Source organism: Heteronotia binoei, chromosome 4 (genome assembly GCF_032191835.1).
Source record: "Heteronotia binoei isolate CCM8104 ecotype False Entrance Well chromosome 4, APGP_CSIRO_Hbin_v1, whole genome shotgun sequence".
Taxonomy (NCBI): domain Eukaryota; kingdom Metazoa; phylum Chordata; class Lepidosauria; order Squamata; family Gekkonidae; genus Heteronotia; species Heteronotia binoei.
In genome coordinates, this window is record NC_083226.1 from 103,657,940 (window position 1) to 103,676,830 (window position 18,891).

The following is an 18,891-nucleotide window of genomic DNA, read 5'->3' on the forward strand; positions in this document are numbered from 1 at the left end:
AAGAGTAAAATAATTTGAGTCAGCCTTACTTTTTATTTAAAGTGTGTTTTCCCTTCACTCTGTGCAAAGCAAAATGCGGAATGCAATTAACCCTGTTTAATTCTATTTAACTTCATCCATTATTTGATGAAAATATAAAACTAAATTGAACTCCAACTCTACAGAGGTTTTTTAATATTAAAAAAGCAGAAATTAATTGGGTATGTTATTGTCAGACTTGGTTTGTTCAAAAATATTTTGGTGATCCTCATATGTTTCCTGCTGGTTAAAAGAAGAAAAACACAATTTTAAATGTTTATTGTATTCCTTTAAAAGCGATGGGAATCTCCTTAAATAAATAACAAAGTCATTGTTCCTTTGCATCCATGTGTAAATCATTTTAAAGACTGGTGGAAGTGGCTTCCGGGCTATATTGCCTTGAGCTCAGCAGGAGTCCACGGATCGTCTCTCCTGTGGCCCCTCTGAATCAGGGGGTTGGAGGGGTGCCACAGATGTGGCACGCCCAAGGAGACCCTGGAGGGTTTTTTTTTCAGCATGGGACTTTTGCAGGAAGCCAGGGGCACAGCGGCGGCTGTTCCTGTCCTTCTTGTATGCCCCGAAGCTCCAACACCATGATAGCTATCACAGCAGCAAAAGGTGAACACCCAACAGCTTTCTTTCTTTTCTCTTAACAAGCTTCTGATGTATCGCTTTCCTATCTCAAGCATGGCAGTTCTACTTGGCAAGTAAGTGTGCTTTCAATACCACTGACTAATGGGTCGTTTTACATAACAACAAGTGCCAGTTCAAAGGAAGGGAAAGAAGTCGATTCTATCTCCACTTTCCCTGTGAATGAGGCTTCGAAAAGTTTAAGAACTTTAAGCATTGGCAACAATCTGAATTAGATTGAATATAGATACCTAAATCGACCTGGATTATAATTGGATATGTGTTAAAGAGACTATTATTTGGCTGCAATATGGTCTGAACAAAAACGAGATATATTCTAGAGAGAGCTTTTTTCTGTCATCTGATTACAACTGAAATGGTAACATTTAAAATCACAGCAGGAGGAGATTTGAAAAGCTGGATCTCTGAGCTACTTTTCAACTTGGATTAATAGACTGAGTTTGTTGACAAAGAAAGATGGTATTGCCAAGCGAAATATTTTATTAAAAAGACATATTACGTAGCATAATTTCTCTGAAGCAGGGTCTTGGTTCATTAACACAGTTGATTAAAAAACAAATGGGAGCTTTTATGCTGAAAGCTAGCGAAATCTCAAATCTACATGAGCAGAATGTTAAAGAGAGCCTGGTGACGTCTGTGGAATTGGAAAGGGAGAGTGATCCGCTGGGAAACAAACAAAAGAAAACCAAAATGAAACCTTATGGCATAGCTAAAAAGAAAGACCGGAAATCGCGACTGATTGAAGTTTTGTCGAGAGGAACAAATGCGTGGAATTCTTCCTACTTTTACTGAGAGGGATGGCTGTATTAAGGAGATAGAAGGTGCATCTCAGCCAAAAAATCAAGATGTGGAAATTTTTCAGGAAGAAGGATTTTCGAATTGTCTCTCTCTCTGTAGATAGTCGGACATGGAACTCTTAATAAAAACTGACATGCGATTTTAAAAGGCTAAGTGAGATTTTTGCGCTATATTGAGTTGTTTCATCTAGAGTAATATGGATATAAGAGCTAAAGGATTGAAAAGTTTTGAAAAGAATTTTATGTAAATAAATAGTTAACTTGGATTAACTTTTAAGAAGGCAGACGCATAATGTTCTTATAATTTGGTAGACTTGTTCTTAATAGATAAAGATATTTGTTTCTTATGCTTATTTTAATGACGATATTATTAAACTAACAAGTTAGTCTGTATTTGCTATATGGTTGAGTTAAGCCTGCTCCGGCGGGGAGGGCGGGAAATAAATAAAATGTGAATGAATGAAAAGATTAAGATGTGGAAATTTTTTAGGAAGGGTCTTTGAACTGTTTTTCCCTCTGTGGGTAATTAGATATGGAATTTTTAATAAGAACTGATAGGTGATTTTAAAAGGGCAAGTGAGATCTTAAGGATGGAAAAGTTTTGCAAAAATGTTATATAAATAAATAGTTAATTTGGGTCAATTGTTAAGAAGGCAGACAGCACAATTATTTTGTAATTTGGTAGATTTGCTCTTAGAATGTATGTTTGGAGAAACTGTTTATATTGAGACAGATAAACTATTGTTTTATTTTTAGTTTGTTGAGGATAAAGATATCTGTTTCATATGCTTATTTTAATGATGATACGGTTAAACTAACAAGTTAGTCTGTGTTTTCAATATGGTTAAACTTAGCCTGCCAGTCAACCAGCCAGCCAGCTCTGTGTTGAGACTGTTCTGACTCTTTTATACTTATACGTACTGAAAAGAATTGTTTAGACTTGTATTTGAAGCAATAGTTTAGTAAAAAAATCTATAATGTAAGATAAAGATGGTAAAATATATGGGGAGAACCATATACTTGGAGGTAGAAAGAATTGGGTATTTCATTTGGAGGTAGAATTGTAACTGACATATTTGTATTTTTCTCTGTTTCTGTTTTGCCCACTTTGTATCCACCCCTTCCCCTCTTTAATGTATCTATGCTTGTGCTTCTTCTTATTGTAGTTAAAATCAATTAGAATTATAAAAATTAAGACTGGTGGAAATAAGGGTGATGAGTAATCCAGGAATGAGTTCTGAAGGTGCTTTTGTTTGCTTGAGGCCCAATGATGACTGAAGGGCAGAGGCTGATTCCATCCCACATGGTCTCCAACTCAGGGTATTGCTCTTCTGCCCTTTGGAACACTACCTATGTACTTCCCCCAAAAGGAAAGTAGGTTTCTTTTTAAAAATCAACAAACAACAACTGTATTTTCCTTTTCTGCTGAAATTATAAGATGCACTTCTGCAATTTTGCCCTTTTGAAAAAGTTATTAATTCTACTATCTTCAGCTATTTGTAGGGTTGCCGAGTCCAATTCAAGAAATATCTGGGGACTTTGGGAGTAGAGCCAGGAGACATTGGGGGTGGAGTCAGAAGCAAGATTGTGACATGCACAATTGAGCCAACATCTTTTTAATGCCTTCCCTCCATTAGAAATAAAGAAAGATAGGGGCAGCTTTTTTGGGGGGGTCATAGAACTGGACCCCCTGGTCCAACCCTTTTGAAACCTGGAGGGTGTTTTGAGGAGAGGCACCAGATGCTATGCTGCAAATTTGGTGCCTCTATCTAAAAGAACAGCCCCCCTGAGCCCCAGGTACCCACAGATCAATTCTCCATTATACCCTTTGGGAATCAGTCTCCATAGGGAATAATGGAGTGCCCAGCATACATTTCCCTCCCCCCTCACTTTCTGAGGACCCTGAAGTGGAGAGAGGGCCTCCAAACTGGAGGATCCCTTGCCCCCACCTGAGAATTGGCAACCAGAGCACTGAAATATATTTTGCCATTTAAATTTCCAAACAGTTCTATATGCTGTCTACTTCCATATTATTTACATTGCCTTTTTAGAAGACAGAAGCTTTATTAAAATGTCTTGTTTGCTTATTATAAGGTTACATATTTTCCCTCAGAAATTATAGTCTATTTCCAGATAACCCTATTGTTTATTATTTGTTTGTTTACTATAACAGCTACTGTATAGGCTTAACAGTTCATCCATTGTATAAATGTTCAAACATGTATATAACAACCTGTTCCATGAAGTTGTTTGAAGATCTCAGTGTCATAATTATTGATTGTGTGCATAACTCTGTGTGGAACAGAAAATGAGCAAAGTTTAATAAGTCTTATTTTAAACTCATGCAAACACAAGTGCAGTAATCCTGTTATACATTAGTATTAAGGCTGTCTCGGTTAAATGCTATTCGTTCCTTGACCACATAGTTTATGTTTATAAGGAAGCTTAGCTTATTCATTTTCTGGGCATTTTCTTCCTCCAAGAGCCATAAACAGGACCTTGGAATTAACATTGCTTCAAAATTCTGTTATGGGGCTCAGTAGTCTACTGTTTTAAAGGAACAACAGAAAAAGAAATTTTAAATAGTTGGTGTAGGGTTGCCAGGTCCAATTCAAGAAATATCTGGGACTTTGGAGGTGGAGCCAGGAGACATTGGAGTTGGAGTCAGGAGCAAGGTTGTGACAAGCACAATTGAATTCCAAAGGGAGTTCTGGCCATCAAATTTAAAGGGACCACACACCATTTAAATGCCTTCCCTCCTTTAGAAATAATGAAGGATAGGGGCACCTTTTTTGGGGCTCATAGAATTAGACCCCCTGGTCCAATCCTTTTGAAACTTGGAGGGTGTTTTGAGGATGTTATGCTGCAAATTTGGTGCCTCTTTCTCAAAAAACAGGGGCCCCCCAGAGCTCCAGATACCTGCAGATCAATTCTCCATTATACCCTATGGGAATTGGTTTCCATAGGGAATAATGGAGTGTCGAGCAGACATTTCCTGCCCCCTCACCCTGCTTTCTGATGACCCTGAAGTGGGGGGGAGGGCCTCCAAACTGCCCCCAACTGGGGATTGGCAACCCTAAATTGGTAGATTATTTCTATAATTAGGAAATTCATACCAGAGCTTGGAGATTCATATTATCCTTGGTCAGAATGAATGCTGAGCCAAAGAATACCAGCTTTTACTTCCAAAACCCTTTCCCTACACACATCTCTTTAAAAAAGCGGAAGTCTTGTCCAGACTAGTCTTCGGTTTCGTGTTTATTGCTGCTGGGCTCCCCCCCCCTCTTTTTTTTGTTTTGTTTCCAGTCATTTGGAGGATTGGGAACCTTGCACAGAGACCCACTCAGGAACTGTCTAGCTCTGATAGCATTTTTTGTTTGGGAGGCCAAGGGGGCCCCCGGTTTGGCCTAAATAGTTTTTCTGCTACTCAAGTAAAGTGATAGTCCCCCTCCCTCATTTGTGTAACTCAGTAAACCTTCCAGGGGATCTGGCTGCAAGTAGGTTTCTGCCCCCCTCCCGGTGCCGATCTGAAGCCCCTCATGCTGGTCTCTCTAGCCAGGCAAAAGCAAAGCCTCCTTCTCACCCTCGAAGAAAGAACTCTCCCCCCACCAATTCCAAGGCCCCCACTGCCTCTGGCCATTGAGGAGCCAGCTAGCAGAGGCTTGTTTGTGTTCCAAGGAAGGCTTCCTCCCTTGGCACCCCAGGAGCAATGCTACACTTGTTCAGAGTGGCCGTGAGTTACGTTAAGTAAAGGGGGCAGATTGGAGGCCCTCCAATGAAAGGGCCATAAAGATGGAAGGGGGGATTGAATGGAGTGGCTTGGCCCCCCTTGTAGCTATGGGCCTGTGTGATAGTGACTCTGACGAGCTAACTTGTTTTGTTAGCATACTACATCTTGTTTTGTTAGCATAGCAGCCAACAGTACAATGACTAGCTCTAACAAACAACCAGGTACTTTGTTTCAAACTTCCATTAACAAGATTCTGTACATTTAAATGACAGTATCATACAGGTGTGAGTCCATGAGATTCATGGGTAGGGAGATCTCATCTTCCACCTCAGTTTTTTACTGGCTCTGCAGCAGCTTTTGGGCTCCAGTACAGCCACCAACAATCATGCTGGAGGTAGATGCAGTCTCAGTTTTTGCACAGAGAACAATCTTTTATTTGGCAGAGAATTTAACCCCCAGTGTATTTTTTTTTTAAAGATTTTAGATTTTTCTACAAGTCTGGGAGAGGGTTCCCAGGTTTGCAGGAAAATCTGTGACCCTGAGCTGTGGGTATGCTCAGAGTGGGGCCACATTTCCCTTTTATATATATAGATTCAGTTTTTATCTGCATAGAAGCAATGGTCCAATCTTCAAAACCTTTTTGAATTTACTTAAGATTCTTCCTATACGGTGATCATTATGCTGGGTTAGACTTCCAAACAGGTTTAAAAAAAATATTTATTTTCTTTAGTCAGTTTCCACAATAACAGCGTGGTCTTGGCTTCCTGTTATGTGATTTCCTATGTTTTCTGAGTTTTAACAATTAAAGCTTGATTTATGGATACCACCTCACAGTTAAAGTTGGGAGGAAACTGTTGCTTCCTTTTTAGGCACTGGATCCATAGGAATTGTAGCAAATTCTTCTCTTCTGTTTGGCATTGTGCAGTAAGAGAATAAGTAGAAGGCTGAACCACGGCTCTGAGACTTGCCTTCACTTTTTGAAGCACCACTGTAGCATGTGTGTGTAAGGATATGTTTGTGTATATGTATGCATATTCAGGTCTTTTTTGCAGAAAAAGCCCAGCATTAACTCATTTGCATATTAGGCTATGCAATGAGTTATGTCACCATTGTTTCACCCAGGGCTTTTTTTGTAGAAAAAGCCTAGTAAGAACTCATTTGCTTATTAGGCCACACCTCCTGACACCAACCCAGCCAGAACTGTGTTCCTGTGTGTTCCTGCTCAAAAAAAAAGCCGTGTATATTAATTTCCAAACTGTTCCTCATCAAAGGTTCCTTAGTAAGCTCGAGAGTCATGGAGTAAAAGGACAGGTCCTCTTATGGATCAAAAACTGGCTAATTAATAGGAAGCAGAGAGTGAGTATAAATGGGCAGTCTTTGCAGTGGAGGACGGTAAGCAGGCCTCAGTACTGGGTCCCATGCTCTAACTTGTTCATTAATGATCTGGAGTTGGAGTAAGCAGTGAAGTGGCCAAGTTTGCAGATGGTACTAAATTGTTCAGGGTGGTGAGAATCAGAGAGGATTGTGAGGCACTCCAAAGGGATCTGTTGAGGCTGGGTGAGTGTGCGTCAACGTGGCAGATGACATTCAATGTGGCCAAGTGCAAAGTAATGCACATTGGGGCCAAAAATCCCACCTACAAATACAAGTTGATGGGTTGTGAACTGGCAGAGACTGACCAAGAGAGAGATCTTGGGGTCATGGTAGATAACTCACTGAAAATGTCAAGACAGTGTGCGATTGCAATAAAAAAGGCCAATGCCATGCTGGGAATTATTAGGAAGGGAATTGAAAATAAATCAGCCAGTATCATAATGCTTCTATATAAATCGATGGTGTGGTCTCATTTGGAATACTGTGTACAATTCTGGTCACCGCACCTCAAAAAGGATATTATAGCATTGGAAAAAGTGCAGAAAAGGGCAACTAGAATGATTAAAGGTCTGGAACACTTTGCCTATGAAGAAAGGTTAAAACGCTTGGGGCTCTTTAGCTTGGAGAAACGTTGACTGTGGGGTGACATGATAGAGGTTTACAAGATTATGCCTGGGATGGAGAAAGTAGAGAAAAAAGTACTTTTCTCCCTTTCTCACAATACAAGAACTCGTGGGCATTCGATAAAATTGCTGAGTAGTCAGGTTAAAACGGATAAAAGGAAGTATTTCTTCACCCAAAGGGTGATTAACATGTGGAATTCACTGCCACAGGAAGTGGTGGTGGCTTCAAGCATAGCCAGCTTTAAGAGGGGATTGGATAAAAATATGGAGCACAGGTCCATCAGTGGCTATTAGCCACAGTATATATATGTGTGTGTGTGTGTTTATATGTATGTATGTGTGTGTGTGCGTGTGTGTGTATATATATATATATCTCTCGGCTTGGCTTCGCGAACGAAGATTTAAGAAGGGTGCAATAGTCCACGTTTGCTGCAGGCTCGCTGGTGGCTGACAAGACCAATGTGGGACAGGCAGGTCCGGAAGTTAGTCTGAAGAAGACAGAAGTTCTCCACCAGCCTGCACCCCAGGAAGATTATCACCCTCCCTGCATCACTGTGGGTGAATCAGTTCTGAAGACAGTCCAGCAGTTCAGCTACCTGGGGTGCATCATCTCCTCAGATGCCAAGATCGACAAGGAGATTGACAACAGGCTGGCAAAGGCAAACCGTGCATTTGGCCGACTGCACAAAAGAGTGTGGAGCAACAAGCATCTGAAAAAAGGCACAATATATATATATACATACATATATGCACACATATTTTGGCCACTGTGTGACGCAGAGTGTTGGACTGGATGGGCCATTGGCCTGATCCAACATGGCTTCTCTTATGTTCACTGATATGATGATAATCACTGCATAACAAAATGGGAACTTATTCAATGTCAACATGACAACATAAAGAGAGAGTGGTTATAGTGCTGAATTGTAACAGGGGAGACACAGTTTCAAATCACTGCTCTGCCATGAAGCGCTCTTGGGTGACTTTGGACCATTTGTTCTCAGCATAACCTACCTCATAGCGTTGGTATGAGGCATACTATTTATGCTACCCTGTGGTAGTCCTCGGAGAAAGGGTGGGATAAAAATCAAATAAACCTGTTAAGACAAGGTGCCCTAAAGTGCAAGAGAATCCCTAAAATGTTTGTTTTTCCTTCAGGATCACATTGTACAAACCAGGTTGTTACACACAAGGAGACTGGAGAAAATGAACAAACTACTAGAATTATTGCCCCCTCGCCAATAAAAAGGTAATGATAAAAAGTCCAGAACTGTGCAGTTTGGTCTTGGCTATTCCTGCAAATAGCTATGGAGATAAGCAGCATCAGTGAAAGCAAATGCTTTAAAGAATTTCTTTAAAGTAGAGTTTTAAAATACCTGCATTTAATCAATTAAAAAGATGAGTTTTTCAATAGAGTTATTTCTCCATACTTTTAGTTTTAAAAAATCAAGAAATGAAAGCAGTCCAGAAACCCAAAGAAGTAAACCTAATGCACCATGGGAAGAAAACTGCTCTCAGAGGTAAGGAAGAATGTAATGACTTGCAAAGATAATTCCGTTATCCGTATTTGCTTAGTGAAGAGCATACTTTTTTTTTTTGCCTGCATATATGCCCCTTCTGACATCTGTACTCTGTTCTTGAATTCCAAGCATCTATATTTTGGTAGGACAGGAAGATTAGGAGGTGGGGCACAGTCAGTTTAGCCACCATTGGTTCCCTAGGTATTGTTTGCCAAGTACTAATATCTGAGAGGTTGGGTTGATTTTGCCACAGTCAACCCACCTCCAGCTCCAGGCAACTATTGGAAGCTCTGCTTGGGATGCTTGGCAGAGCTTCTTTTCCTTGATTCTCTGTAGAATAAAGATGGAGTCCAGTAGCAATAAGACCAACAAAGTTTTGTTCAAGATATAAGCTTTCGTATATACACACGCACATCTTCATCGTGGTCTCTGTGCAGTCCCACATATGGGTTTATCCGCCAGGATCGAGCCCATCTCGGAGTATTCAAAGCAATCCTAAAGCGTTATTTTTGGCGCACCTTTCCCCTCGTCCCGGGGAGGGGGCAGCGACTGCGCATGCCCAGACGAGGGGGGAGGCGGCCAACCCACTCAGTTTCTTCTCTACCGCCGTCCGGAAAACACCTATCTCGCTGATCTCCCGCTTCATTGCAGTCCTTTCACCCTTTCCGATCTACGTCGTTCTTCGCTTCGTTCCTCTTCTCTTTATTCTGGTATCGTTAAAAAAAAAAATCTTTCTCTCTACTTCGTCTTTTCGTCCTCCTCCCCCCCCCCTCTCTCCGGGCGGATGGAAGGGAAGGTAAAAGAAAAAATTACTTTCAAAAGGTGCGTTCGCTGTGCAGCGAAAATACCATCGACCGACGGGCATTCTCTTTGCCTTTTCTGCCTCGGGGAGTCCCACCGAACAGACTCGTGTGTGCACTGTAGCCAGTTCGGCAAACAAGCGAGAAAAAACCGCGCGGCAAGACTCAAAAGCCACTTGCTAGAGTCCTCTCTTCACCCGGTTATGGCGCAAGCCTCAGTCTCGCAGTCCTCTCCGTCTTCCCTACTTTCGAAGGGAGCGAATCCGCCGGTTGCTTCCGTGGCGCAGGCTCCCAGCAAGCATAAATCCAGCAAGCACCACAAGAAGTCTGACGACTCTAAGAAACGACACCGTACCGAGTTGACCCCGAAGGATTCTTCGACTCCGGATGACCCTTCGAACCCGAAGTCTCCCAAGAGACAGAAACTCAGCCGCAAGCCTCTCGAACCCGGCACCGTGATTCGACCTCTCGAACCCGTCGTCCTAATCAGGCCCGACACACCTCGACCGACTACGACCACCGTTCCCTCGAACCGGACTACTCCGGCTTCGAAATCCACTTCGACTCCGGCCATCACGCCACTGGAAATAGTGCGCATCAGCTCAAGATCTCCATCAGTGCACGAATCGCTGCCAGACCAAATCTTAGATACTGAGTCCCCGAAGTCGATGAGAAGTCAACACCTCATTCCTCTCGAGGACCGCTTCCGTGAGATTCCTACGCTCCATCCTGTCACTACACCAGTGTTAACCAGGAACCCCTCGACTCCGAGAGAACTTCCTCGGCCCCGAGAATCCCCTCGACCCCGAGACTTCAGATCCCGAAGTGGACATAAGGACCATTACTATTATTATTCTCCTTCAAGATCTCGATCTCCATCACCTCACAGATATTACAGATACCCTAGATCACCCTCTCCCGGCTTCTACAGACATCGCAACCGGGAGCGCTCTCGGTTCCGCGAGGATTCCAGATTCCGAGAGAGGCCTTACTACAAGGACCATTCCGACGAACGTGTCCGCCCTAGGTACCGAAACCCGTCTCCTCATGAATACCAGAGGCCTAAACTACCTTCTCCTATCAATCCGACACAACCTCCTAGACCGGAGCCTCCTGCACCTGAAAAGGTCAACAAAACTCCAGACGCTGACATTAATGATTCAGAGACTGAACAATCTGTATCGTCCAATTCCTCAGTCTCAGACCTCCATTCTCCAGACTCCGACATAGTTAAGCCTGCAGATCTCTCTCCATCAGAAGGCCCTAAGTCGTACCTGGACCTTCTATCTAACATGGCTACTTCTCTTAATGTGAAGTTGACTACTGATGTACCAAGAGTCTCTGACGTGGTCTACGACCTGGTGCATGCAGATCTTCCTACAGGATCTTCCTTTCCCATGCTCCCATTCCACCTAGAGACTTTAAAAGAAGCATGGGACAAGCCAGCCTCCGTACCTTTGACGTCTAAGAGAGTTGAGGCACTTTACAAGGTACACCACCATATTCGTTACAAGAAATTCCGAATGGTCACACTCCAATCCATCCTTCCGTTGATCCCAGAACAAGCTTGGATGGCTTCAATAGATCTCCAGGATGCGTATTTCCACCTTTCCATCAGCCAACATCACAGGAGATTCCTCAGATTTGCCATAGGGGATCAACACTACCAATTCCGTGCTCTTCCTTTCGGCCTCTCTACAGCCCCGAGGGTGTTTATGAAGTGCATGGCGGTGGTAGTAGCAATGCTGAGACAACAACGCATCTCCATTTACCCATACATAGACGACTTGCTAGTCGTCTCCCACTCCAAGGAACAACTCCAGTCAGATGTCTCGACGACCCTGTCTCTCCTGGCCTCTTTGGGCCTCCAAGTCAACATCTCCAAATCGAATCTAACCCCTACTCAATCAATACAATTTATAGGGGCCCACCTCTCGACTGTGTCATGCAAGGCGTATCTACCAACAGACAGAGCACAACACATTATGTCTCTGGCCAGGGACATTATTCTACATCGTTCTCAGACAGCCTTCACCTTTCAGAGGATGCTGGGCCTCATGGCCACCACCACCTCGGTGCTTCAGTTTGCCAAACTGCACATGCGTCCTCTGCAGTTGTGGTTTGTGAGGACCTTCCATCCTCAGCGTCAACACCAGCTCACTATGCTCACGATCCCAGCTCACATCATCCCTTCTCTCGAATGGTGGACTGTGCGCCATCACCTTCTCAAGGGGATGTCCTTTGTCCAGACTCCTCCCTCGGTGATTGTCACCGCAGACGCTTCAAAGTGGGGATGGGGAGCCCACTTAGGACAGCTTACAGTTCAGGGCCAGTGGACGGAGTACGAGCGCTCCCTCCACATAAATTGTCTGGAGCTGATGGCAGTCCACAGGGCCCTACGATCTTTCCTGCCATCGCTTCACAACTAGCATGTCCAAGTCACATCGGACAACATCGCTACTGTCTTCTACATAAACCGGCAGGGGGGCACTGCCTCCATCAGACTTTGCAAAAGAGCCCTAAGCCTGTGGCACTGGAGCATTGCCCACGGCATTTTCCTGTCTGCTGTGCATCTACCCGGAACCCTAAATGTGCAAGCAGACACCCTCAGCCGATGTCCCATCAACGATCACGAGTGGTCCATCAACCGCCGTTATCTCCTTCCGCTATTTCTGAGATTCAGCACACCGGACATAGATGCCTTTGCAACACAGGACAACGCTCAATGCCCGCGCTTCTTCACACGAGGCCAGCCGTCTCCACTGTCAGCAGGGGACGCCTTCCTACAACCCTGGAGCGGTCCAATGCTGTACATGTTTCCACCAGTTCCTCTCATTACGAGAGTGTTGCAAAAAATCATGACGGATGGTGCCAACTGCATCTTAGTGACTCCATGGTGGCCATGTCAACCTTGGTTCACCACTCTCCTCCTGCTGTCGCACGGCCTCTTTCACCGCTTCCCGCAAGCTCAGGACCTTCTCTCTCAACAGAACGGCAAGGTTCTTCATCACAACCCGACTCTCCTCCGCCTCACAGCATGGAGAATCAGTTCCTAACCCTCTCTCCTGAGGTTCGTCATATCATCCTCAATGCTAGGAAGCCTGCTACCAGAAAATCCTATGCCTTCAAATGGAAACGTTTCTCCAAATATGCTGAACTTCATTCCTTTCGACCTGAGCTTGCCAGCATCAACCAGATTTTGACCTACACCTTGACTCTCTCCAAAACTGGTCTATCTCACTCCTCCCTGAAGGTGCACCTCGCAGCTATCTCTGCATTCCATCCTTCCATCGATGGCTCCACTGTTTTTATTCACTCCGCAACCAAGGCATTCCTGAAGGGAATTCTTCACCTCCACCCTCCAATCCGTAAAATACAGCCTGCTTGGAGCCTATCCCTAGTCCTCAGTCAGTTAATGAAGCCACCGTTTGAACCCATGGCTTCCATTCCCTTACACCTTCTGACGTGGAAAACTGCCCTTCTAGTAGCCATTACTACTGGCAAGCGAGCCAGCGACATCTGCGCCTTCAGGGCTGATCCCCCGTACACCATTTTTCACCATAACAAGGTAGTACTACGCCCTGATCCCGCTTTCTTGCCTAAGGTTGTCTCCCCCTTCCATCTAGGGAGGCCTTCCATCCTTCCTGCGTTCTTCCAAAACCCTACAGACACGGCCCAACGCACCCTACATCACCTCGACGTGCGTAGAGCTCTAGCCTTTTACATCGACAGAACTAAACAATTCCGAAAAGACAACAGACTTTTTGTATCTTATGCTACCCATAATCAGGGTACCAGAATCTCTACCCAGAGATTCTCTAAATGGATTACCTCCACTATATCTTTATGCTTCGAATTGGCTAAACAGCCCTTACCTGAGCACTTGCGAGCTCACTCCACCAGAGCGGTCGCAATCTCAACAGCCTTCTGTAAGGGCGTTCCGATGGAGGACATTTGCGCTGCTGCAGTCTGGTCGTCCCCATCCACTTTCGCCTCGCACTACGCTCTCGACGTTCGTGCCCGGTGTGACACATCATTTGGGCAGGCCGTGCTGAGATCAATCTTCGACTGAAGTCGTCTGCGACCTGTTGTGAGTACAATTTTATTTTACTTGCTCTACTCTAACTTGCAGACCTTCTTTACAGATCCAGCACCCGCCTCCTGCAAGATAGCTTGCCAGTCACCCATATGTGGGACTGCACAGAGACCACGATGAAGATGGACAGGTTTCTTACCTGTAACTGATGATCTTCGAGTGGTCATCTGTGCAGTCACACATACCCACCCAGCCTTCCCCGCTGCTGGACTTCCACATCTTGCATTTATACACCTACCTACGGCGGGAAGAAACTGAGTGGGTTGGCCGCCTCCCCCCTCGTCTGGGCATGCGCAGTCCCTGCCCCCTCCCCGGGACGAGGGGAAAGGCGCGCCAAAAATAACGCTTTAGGATTGCTTTGAATACTCCGAGATGGGCTCGATCCTGGCGGATAAACCCATATGTGTGACTGCACAGATGACCACTCGAAGATCATCAGTTACAGGTAAGAAACCTGTCCTTCTTCAGATACAATGAAATGGGAGAAAAGCATTCAAACTTGTAGACAGGTTTGAGAAAAAAATTAGCATATAACGTAGTAGACATGTAGAGACAAAGGAGGGACAACAAGCAAAGTGCACATGGTCAACAGCAGTATGGGAAACAATTAACGGGAAACAATAAGTGAAGCAATAAATACGTCAAAATAGGAGACAATCTTTTCTAATTGGAGAATCTTTTCTAATTGTGGGGAAATTAACTTTATGATGCCCATCTGCTTTCCCTCAAGCACGAAGCTAACAATTGCTATATGTTGTTCTAAATACCATACTAATATGTTGTTCTTAGAGGTGTTGTAACTGAAAAAATCTATACCTATTTATTGCATTCTATTATAAACAGTATTACATTGTACAAAGAGAGGAGAGAGGGGGGGGATGCATAAAAATATATAGGGTGTATAGATCTTACAGAGGATGTATAGAAAAGAGAAAAGAAAAGAGAGACAAGGACTATACATCCTCTGTAAGGATTATACATTCTTTTTATTTTTATGCATTTTTCTCTTTCTCTCATGCTTTTCTATACATCCTCTGTGATGACTATACATGCTATGTATTTTATGCATCTCTCTCTGTCTCTCTTCTATACATCCTCTATACATATAGCAATTGTTACCTTCACACTTGAGGGGAGGCAGATGGGCATCATAAAGTTAATGTTCCCATAATTAGAACAGATTCTCGTACACACTTATCTCCTATTTTGACATATTGTTGCTTTAAATGTTGTTTCCTCTTAATTGGATCCATACAGCTGTTGACACTGTGCACTTTGCTTGTTGTTGCTGCTTTGTCTTGAAATGTCTACATCATGTTATATGCTAATTTTTCCCCCCTCAATCCTGTCTATAAGTTTGAATGCTTTTCTCTCATTTCATTGTATCTGAAGAAGTGTGTGTGTACACATAAAAGCTTATACCTTAAATAAAACTTCGTTTGTCTTAAAGATGCTACTGGACTCTATTCTGTTGCTTCAGACCAACATGGCTACCCACCTGGATCTTGATTCTCTGTGTCACTGAAAAATAAAGGATGAAGGATGACGCTGGGGATTGGGGAAAGGCATGAAGAGACTAAGACATAAAGGGGAGTGGTGGAAGCAGATAGATGAGATGCCCTGTAATTATGGGGGGGGGGGGCATTTGGAAGTCCCCCTTGTAAAAGACAAAGGGAAGATTTCCTCTCTCACCACCCATCCCCTTCTAAATGTTTGCGTAACTATGTGAGGATGAATGGAGGGGCATATTTTAATCTGTAATGTATTTGGCCATGTAAGTATATTTAGCACATATGTATTATGGCTATATGTAGATGTGTGTAGGCATACTGTTGACAACAGTGGATATGACTAGTTCATATCTGTTCCTCTCTTCCCCCCTTCCCCCAAATAGCTTGTCCTCACTTGCTTTTTTCATGTTAGAGAACTGTGACAGGCTTGCTGGCTCATAAATGCCACCAATAATTTACAGGGCACTTGTAAATGAATGTTAATGGGAAAATTGGGAGTGAAAAGAGGATATGTCCAAAAATAAAGAGTTGTAATCACATGCATAGTTACATCTCTTAAAAAAATTTACCTCCATGGGAAGTGCAGTATCTTATCCTCATCATTAGTATAAGAAAAACATGTAGTTGAAGGTCTAGGGCTGCAATTCACAAGGACTCTTTACTGTAAAAATCCCTCATTTGCAGTAAATGTTTGTTTGCTGTTCGGGGTTGGGGCTGTTGCCCCTCCTCCCAGTCTTCCGGCCCGGGAGGTCACAGGAGGCGATGCAGGCACCAGCTATCCTGCAGCAACTTCCAACAATGCGGCCTCACCCTGTGGATTCCTCAGGAGTAGCTCCCCAGTGCAGGGCCAGGAGATCGATGCCCACACCCTTCTGGGATTGGCTGGAGGCAAGGGATGGGGGAGGGGACTGGGGATTTAACTGTTGAGCCAAAAGCCTGCCAGGGAGGAAGGGCCACAACAGAGGTACAGATAGAAAACAAACCAGTGGGTAAGCACGGGAGAGTACCGGAGAGGGAAGAAGGGTGACTGTCCACTCCCCTTCCCAGCCTCAATTCTGAGGCAGCGCATCCACCACCAGTTGAACTCCCACCCTGGAACATCCACCCTTGCCTCCGACTGATGCTGAGCTCCGCAAAACAAACATTTTCTATTCTGCTTTGTGGTTTTCCACAAAAATTGCACCAGTGAAAAAGTCCTTAACATCCTGTAAGCATTCTCTGAAGGCTTATTGTGTAATTGTCCTTTTGTTTCAGGAGTTCTATGTAATATATTTATTCATGGAAAAGCAATAACATCTTCAATCCTGGCTTGACCAAATCTTGTTATCTTGTGCACCTTTTAAATAACATGCCTGTCAGCACAGGAAATGATAGATTTTCCAACACTGCCAACAAAGTAATAATACTAAAAAAGAAATGGTATATATCTGCATGGTATATGCTCTGGAAAGCCAGTGAGATCCTTTGTTTTTATTCTTCTTTAACCCTAGTGGACTCTATAATTCTCCCAGTGACCGTAACAGATCACCAAAGTTTCCCTATTCACGACGACGGCAACTTTCAGGTGGGAGTGAAAATGAACCTGGTCAGCTGCTCAGAAGGAGGTGAGAGTTGATATGTTAGTTGTACAAGAGAAGCATTTTAAAGTTTTCTAGTCTGTATAAAGGCTGCAGAAACCAGGATGAGGCGATATCTAGCAAAGTGGGTTGGCTATTGTTTTGTGGTAAGATGTTTTATAGTAAGATGTTCTCATAGTTTTCAGTTTTGAATTTGTAACTTAGAAATATTCAATTACTTGCAAAACTGCTTCTTTGTTCTTTTTAGATCACGATCCCGTTGTAATACCAGCAGTGGTAGTGAATCAGAAAATTCTAACAGAGAACATCGGAAGAAGAGAAACAGGTAACTGTTAAATTCTGTAAACATTCAGAAAGAACCCTATAATTTGCTTAACCTAGAAACAAGACGTCTGCTTATATGAAATTATAAAGAGTTTAATTTGCATGGAGTAGCGTTTTTTCCCCTCACTCTCCATCTCCTGCCAGGTAGTAGTGTGACATATAGTGATTGGAGTGCTGGACTAGGATCTGGGAGGCCTAGGTTCGAATCCCCATTCTGCCATGGAAGTTCATAGGGTGACCTGGGGAAAGTCATGCACAATAACATACGGTTATTTTGAGGATAAATGGAGGGGAGGAGACTGATGTAAGCCAGGGGTGTCAAACATATGGCCTGCGGGCCGGATCAGGCTCCGATCAGGCCCTCCAGAGACTGGCTGTCATCTGCTTCATTTTCCCTTGCCTGCTTTTTTCAGTTGCCATTTTGTGTTTCTCCCCAGGTAAGCCAGAGTAGCAAAGCAGCCTTTCCCTCTCCCCACTCCCTTTTCCCAAAAGGAGGAGGAGGGAGGAGCAGCCTCAGCCAATGAGGGAGGTTGGCTCTATAGCTCTGCTGGTTGATTAAGTTTGCCAGGCTCAATTAATCACCCTGCAGAGCTACTGAGACAAGTCTCTCTTCCTTCTAATAAATGGCTGAGGCTCCTCCCCCTCCTCCTGCCCTGGGGAAGGAAAGAAAGAGCCAGAGCTTCCTTTGCCCAGTCTCCACCATCGGGAGAGCTACAAAGAGTGCTTTTAAGACTAGCAACATTTTAGTGAAGGTATTTGCCTTGCCACAGAGAGGGAGAGAGTTTAGTGAAGCTTTTTGCCTTGCTACAGAGAGGGAGAGAGTTTTGCTGGACTTGTAACTGGGTTCCCCTCCTCTTTTTCACTGTACTCATGCCCTCCAGTCTTTCTCAATAGGAAAGCATGTGAACTATTTAGAAGAGAAATATCAGCAATAGGCTGAGAGTGTGTTCCACCCCAGGTTTACCCAGCATATTTTCCTTAATTTTTCTTTCGCATTTTCCTTTGATTGGGGGTGTTGAATTTAGACTTCCCAGATAGTAGACTGACACTGACCACTGTACATGGCTCTCTCTCTGTTCTTGTAGTTGTTTTTTGGGGGAAACTTGTATTTTTTTTTTAGTTGTAGCTATTTTTCTGGGGGAAATTATAGTTTTGTAGACAACCACATAGCCCTCAGTCTGTGCCATGGTGCCTCCACATGTTATTGACTAGTATGTGAAGCAACGTCTGTACAAAAGCTCACAATGCCCAGCTGCTTCATGTTCCTCTGGGTCTTAGACTCAAAGCATTGACCATAAGATGTCTGTAATGAATGTCAATGAATCAAAAGTAGGTTTGCAACTTGCAGATGTGCACACCTGAACAGCACATATTTAAGACTGGCACAGCACAGACGTTGTCTCCAGTTTTTGATGCAATAATTTATTGCAAGAGGTGACATTTATCAAAGACTGTAAAACAAAATATTGCAAGTGGGCTAATATTTTAAGCATGTTTTATTTTAAGCAAAAAAAAATCTTTAATTGTGTCTGTGCCCTTTATAAAGTTTATATGTCCACTATCTGGCATTACATTTTATGATACACATGGCTCGGCTGGACAAGGTCTCATATATGTCAAATCTGGCCTTCATAACAAATGAGTTAGACACCCCTGGGCTGTTTTGGGTCCCCACTGGGAGAAAGGCAGGATATAAATGAAGTATATAAATAGTTTCAGTGTAAAAATTGTTTCCAAATGGCAAATATTTCACAACTAAACATGAAATATTATAGGAAGAATACAAGTCTGTATGTCATTGAATAGATTTTTATTAAAATCTTTTTGACAAAGACCCTCTTGGTTGCCTTTGCAACTCACAGTATCAACT

At 43.5% G+C, this 18,891-nt stretch overlaps 1 protein-coding gene across 1 annotated transcript in view; it reads left to right on the forward strand.

The window, feature by feature from the left end:
- EPB41L4A (erythrocyte membrane protein band 4.1 like 4A) overlaps positions 1–18,891 on the forward strand; it is a 213,040-nt gene that overhangs the window by 168,826 nt on the left and 25,323 nt on the right. Inside the window, exons 15-18 of the mRNA XM_060235611.1 lie at positions 8,352–8,442; positions 8,630–8,713; positions 16,611–16,724; positions 16,945–17,022. Coding sequence (XP_060091594.1) covers positions 8,352–8,442; positions 8,630–8,713; positions 16,611–16,724; positions 16,945–17,022 — 367 coding nt within the window. The remainder of the gene's footprint in view (positions 1–8,351; positions 8,443–8,629; positions 8,714–16,610; positions 16,725–16,944; positions 17,023–18,891) is intronic.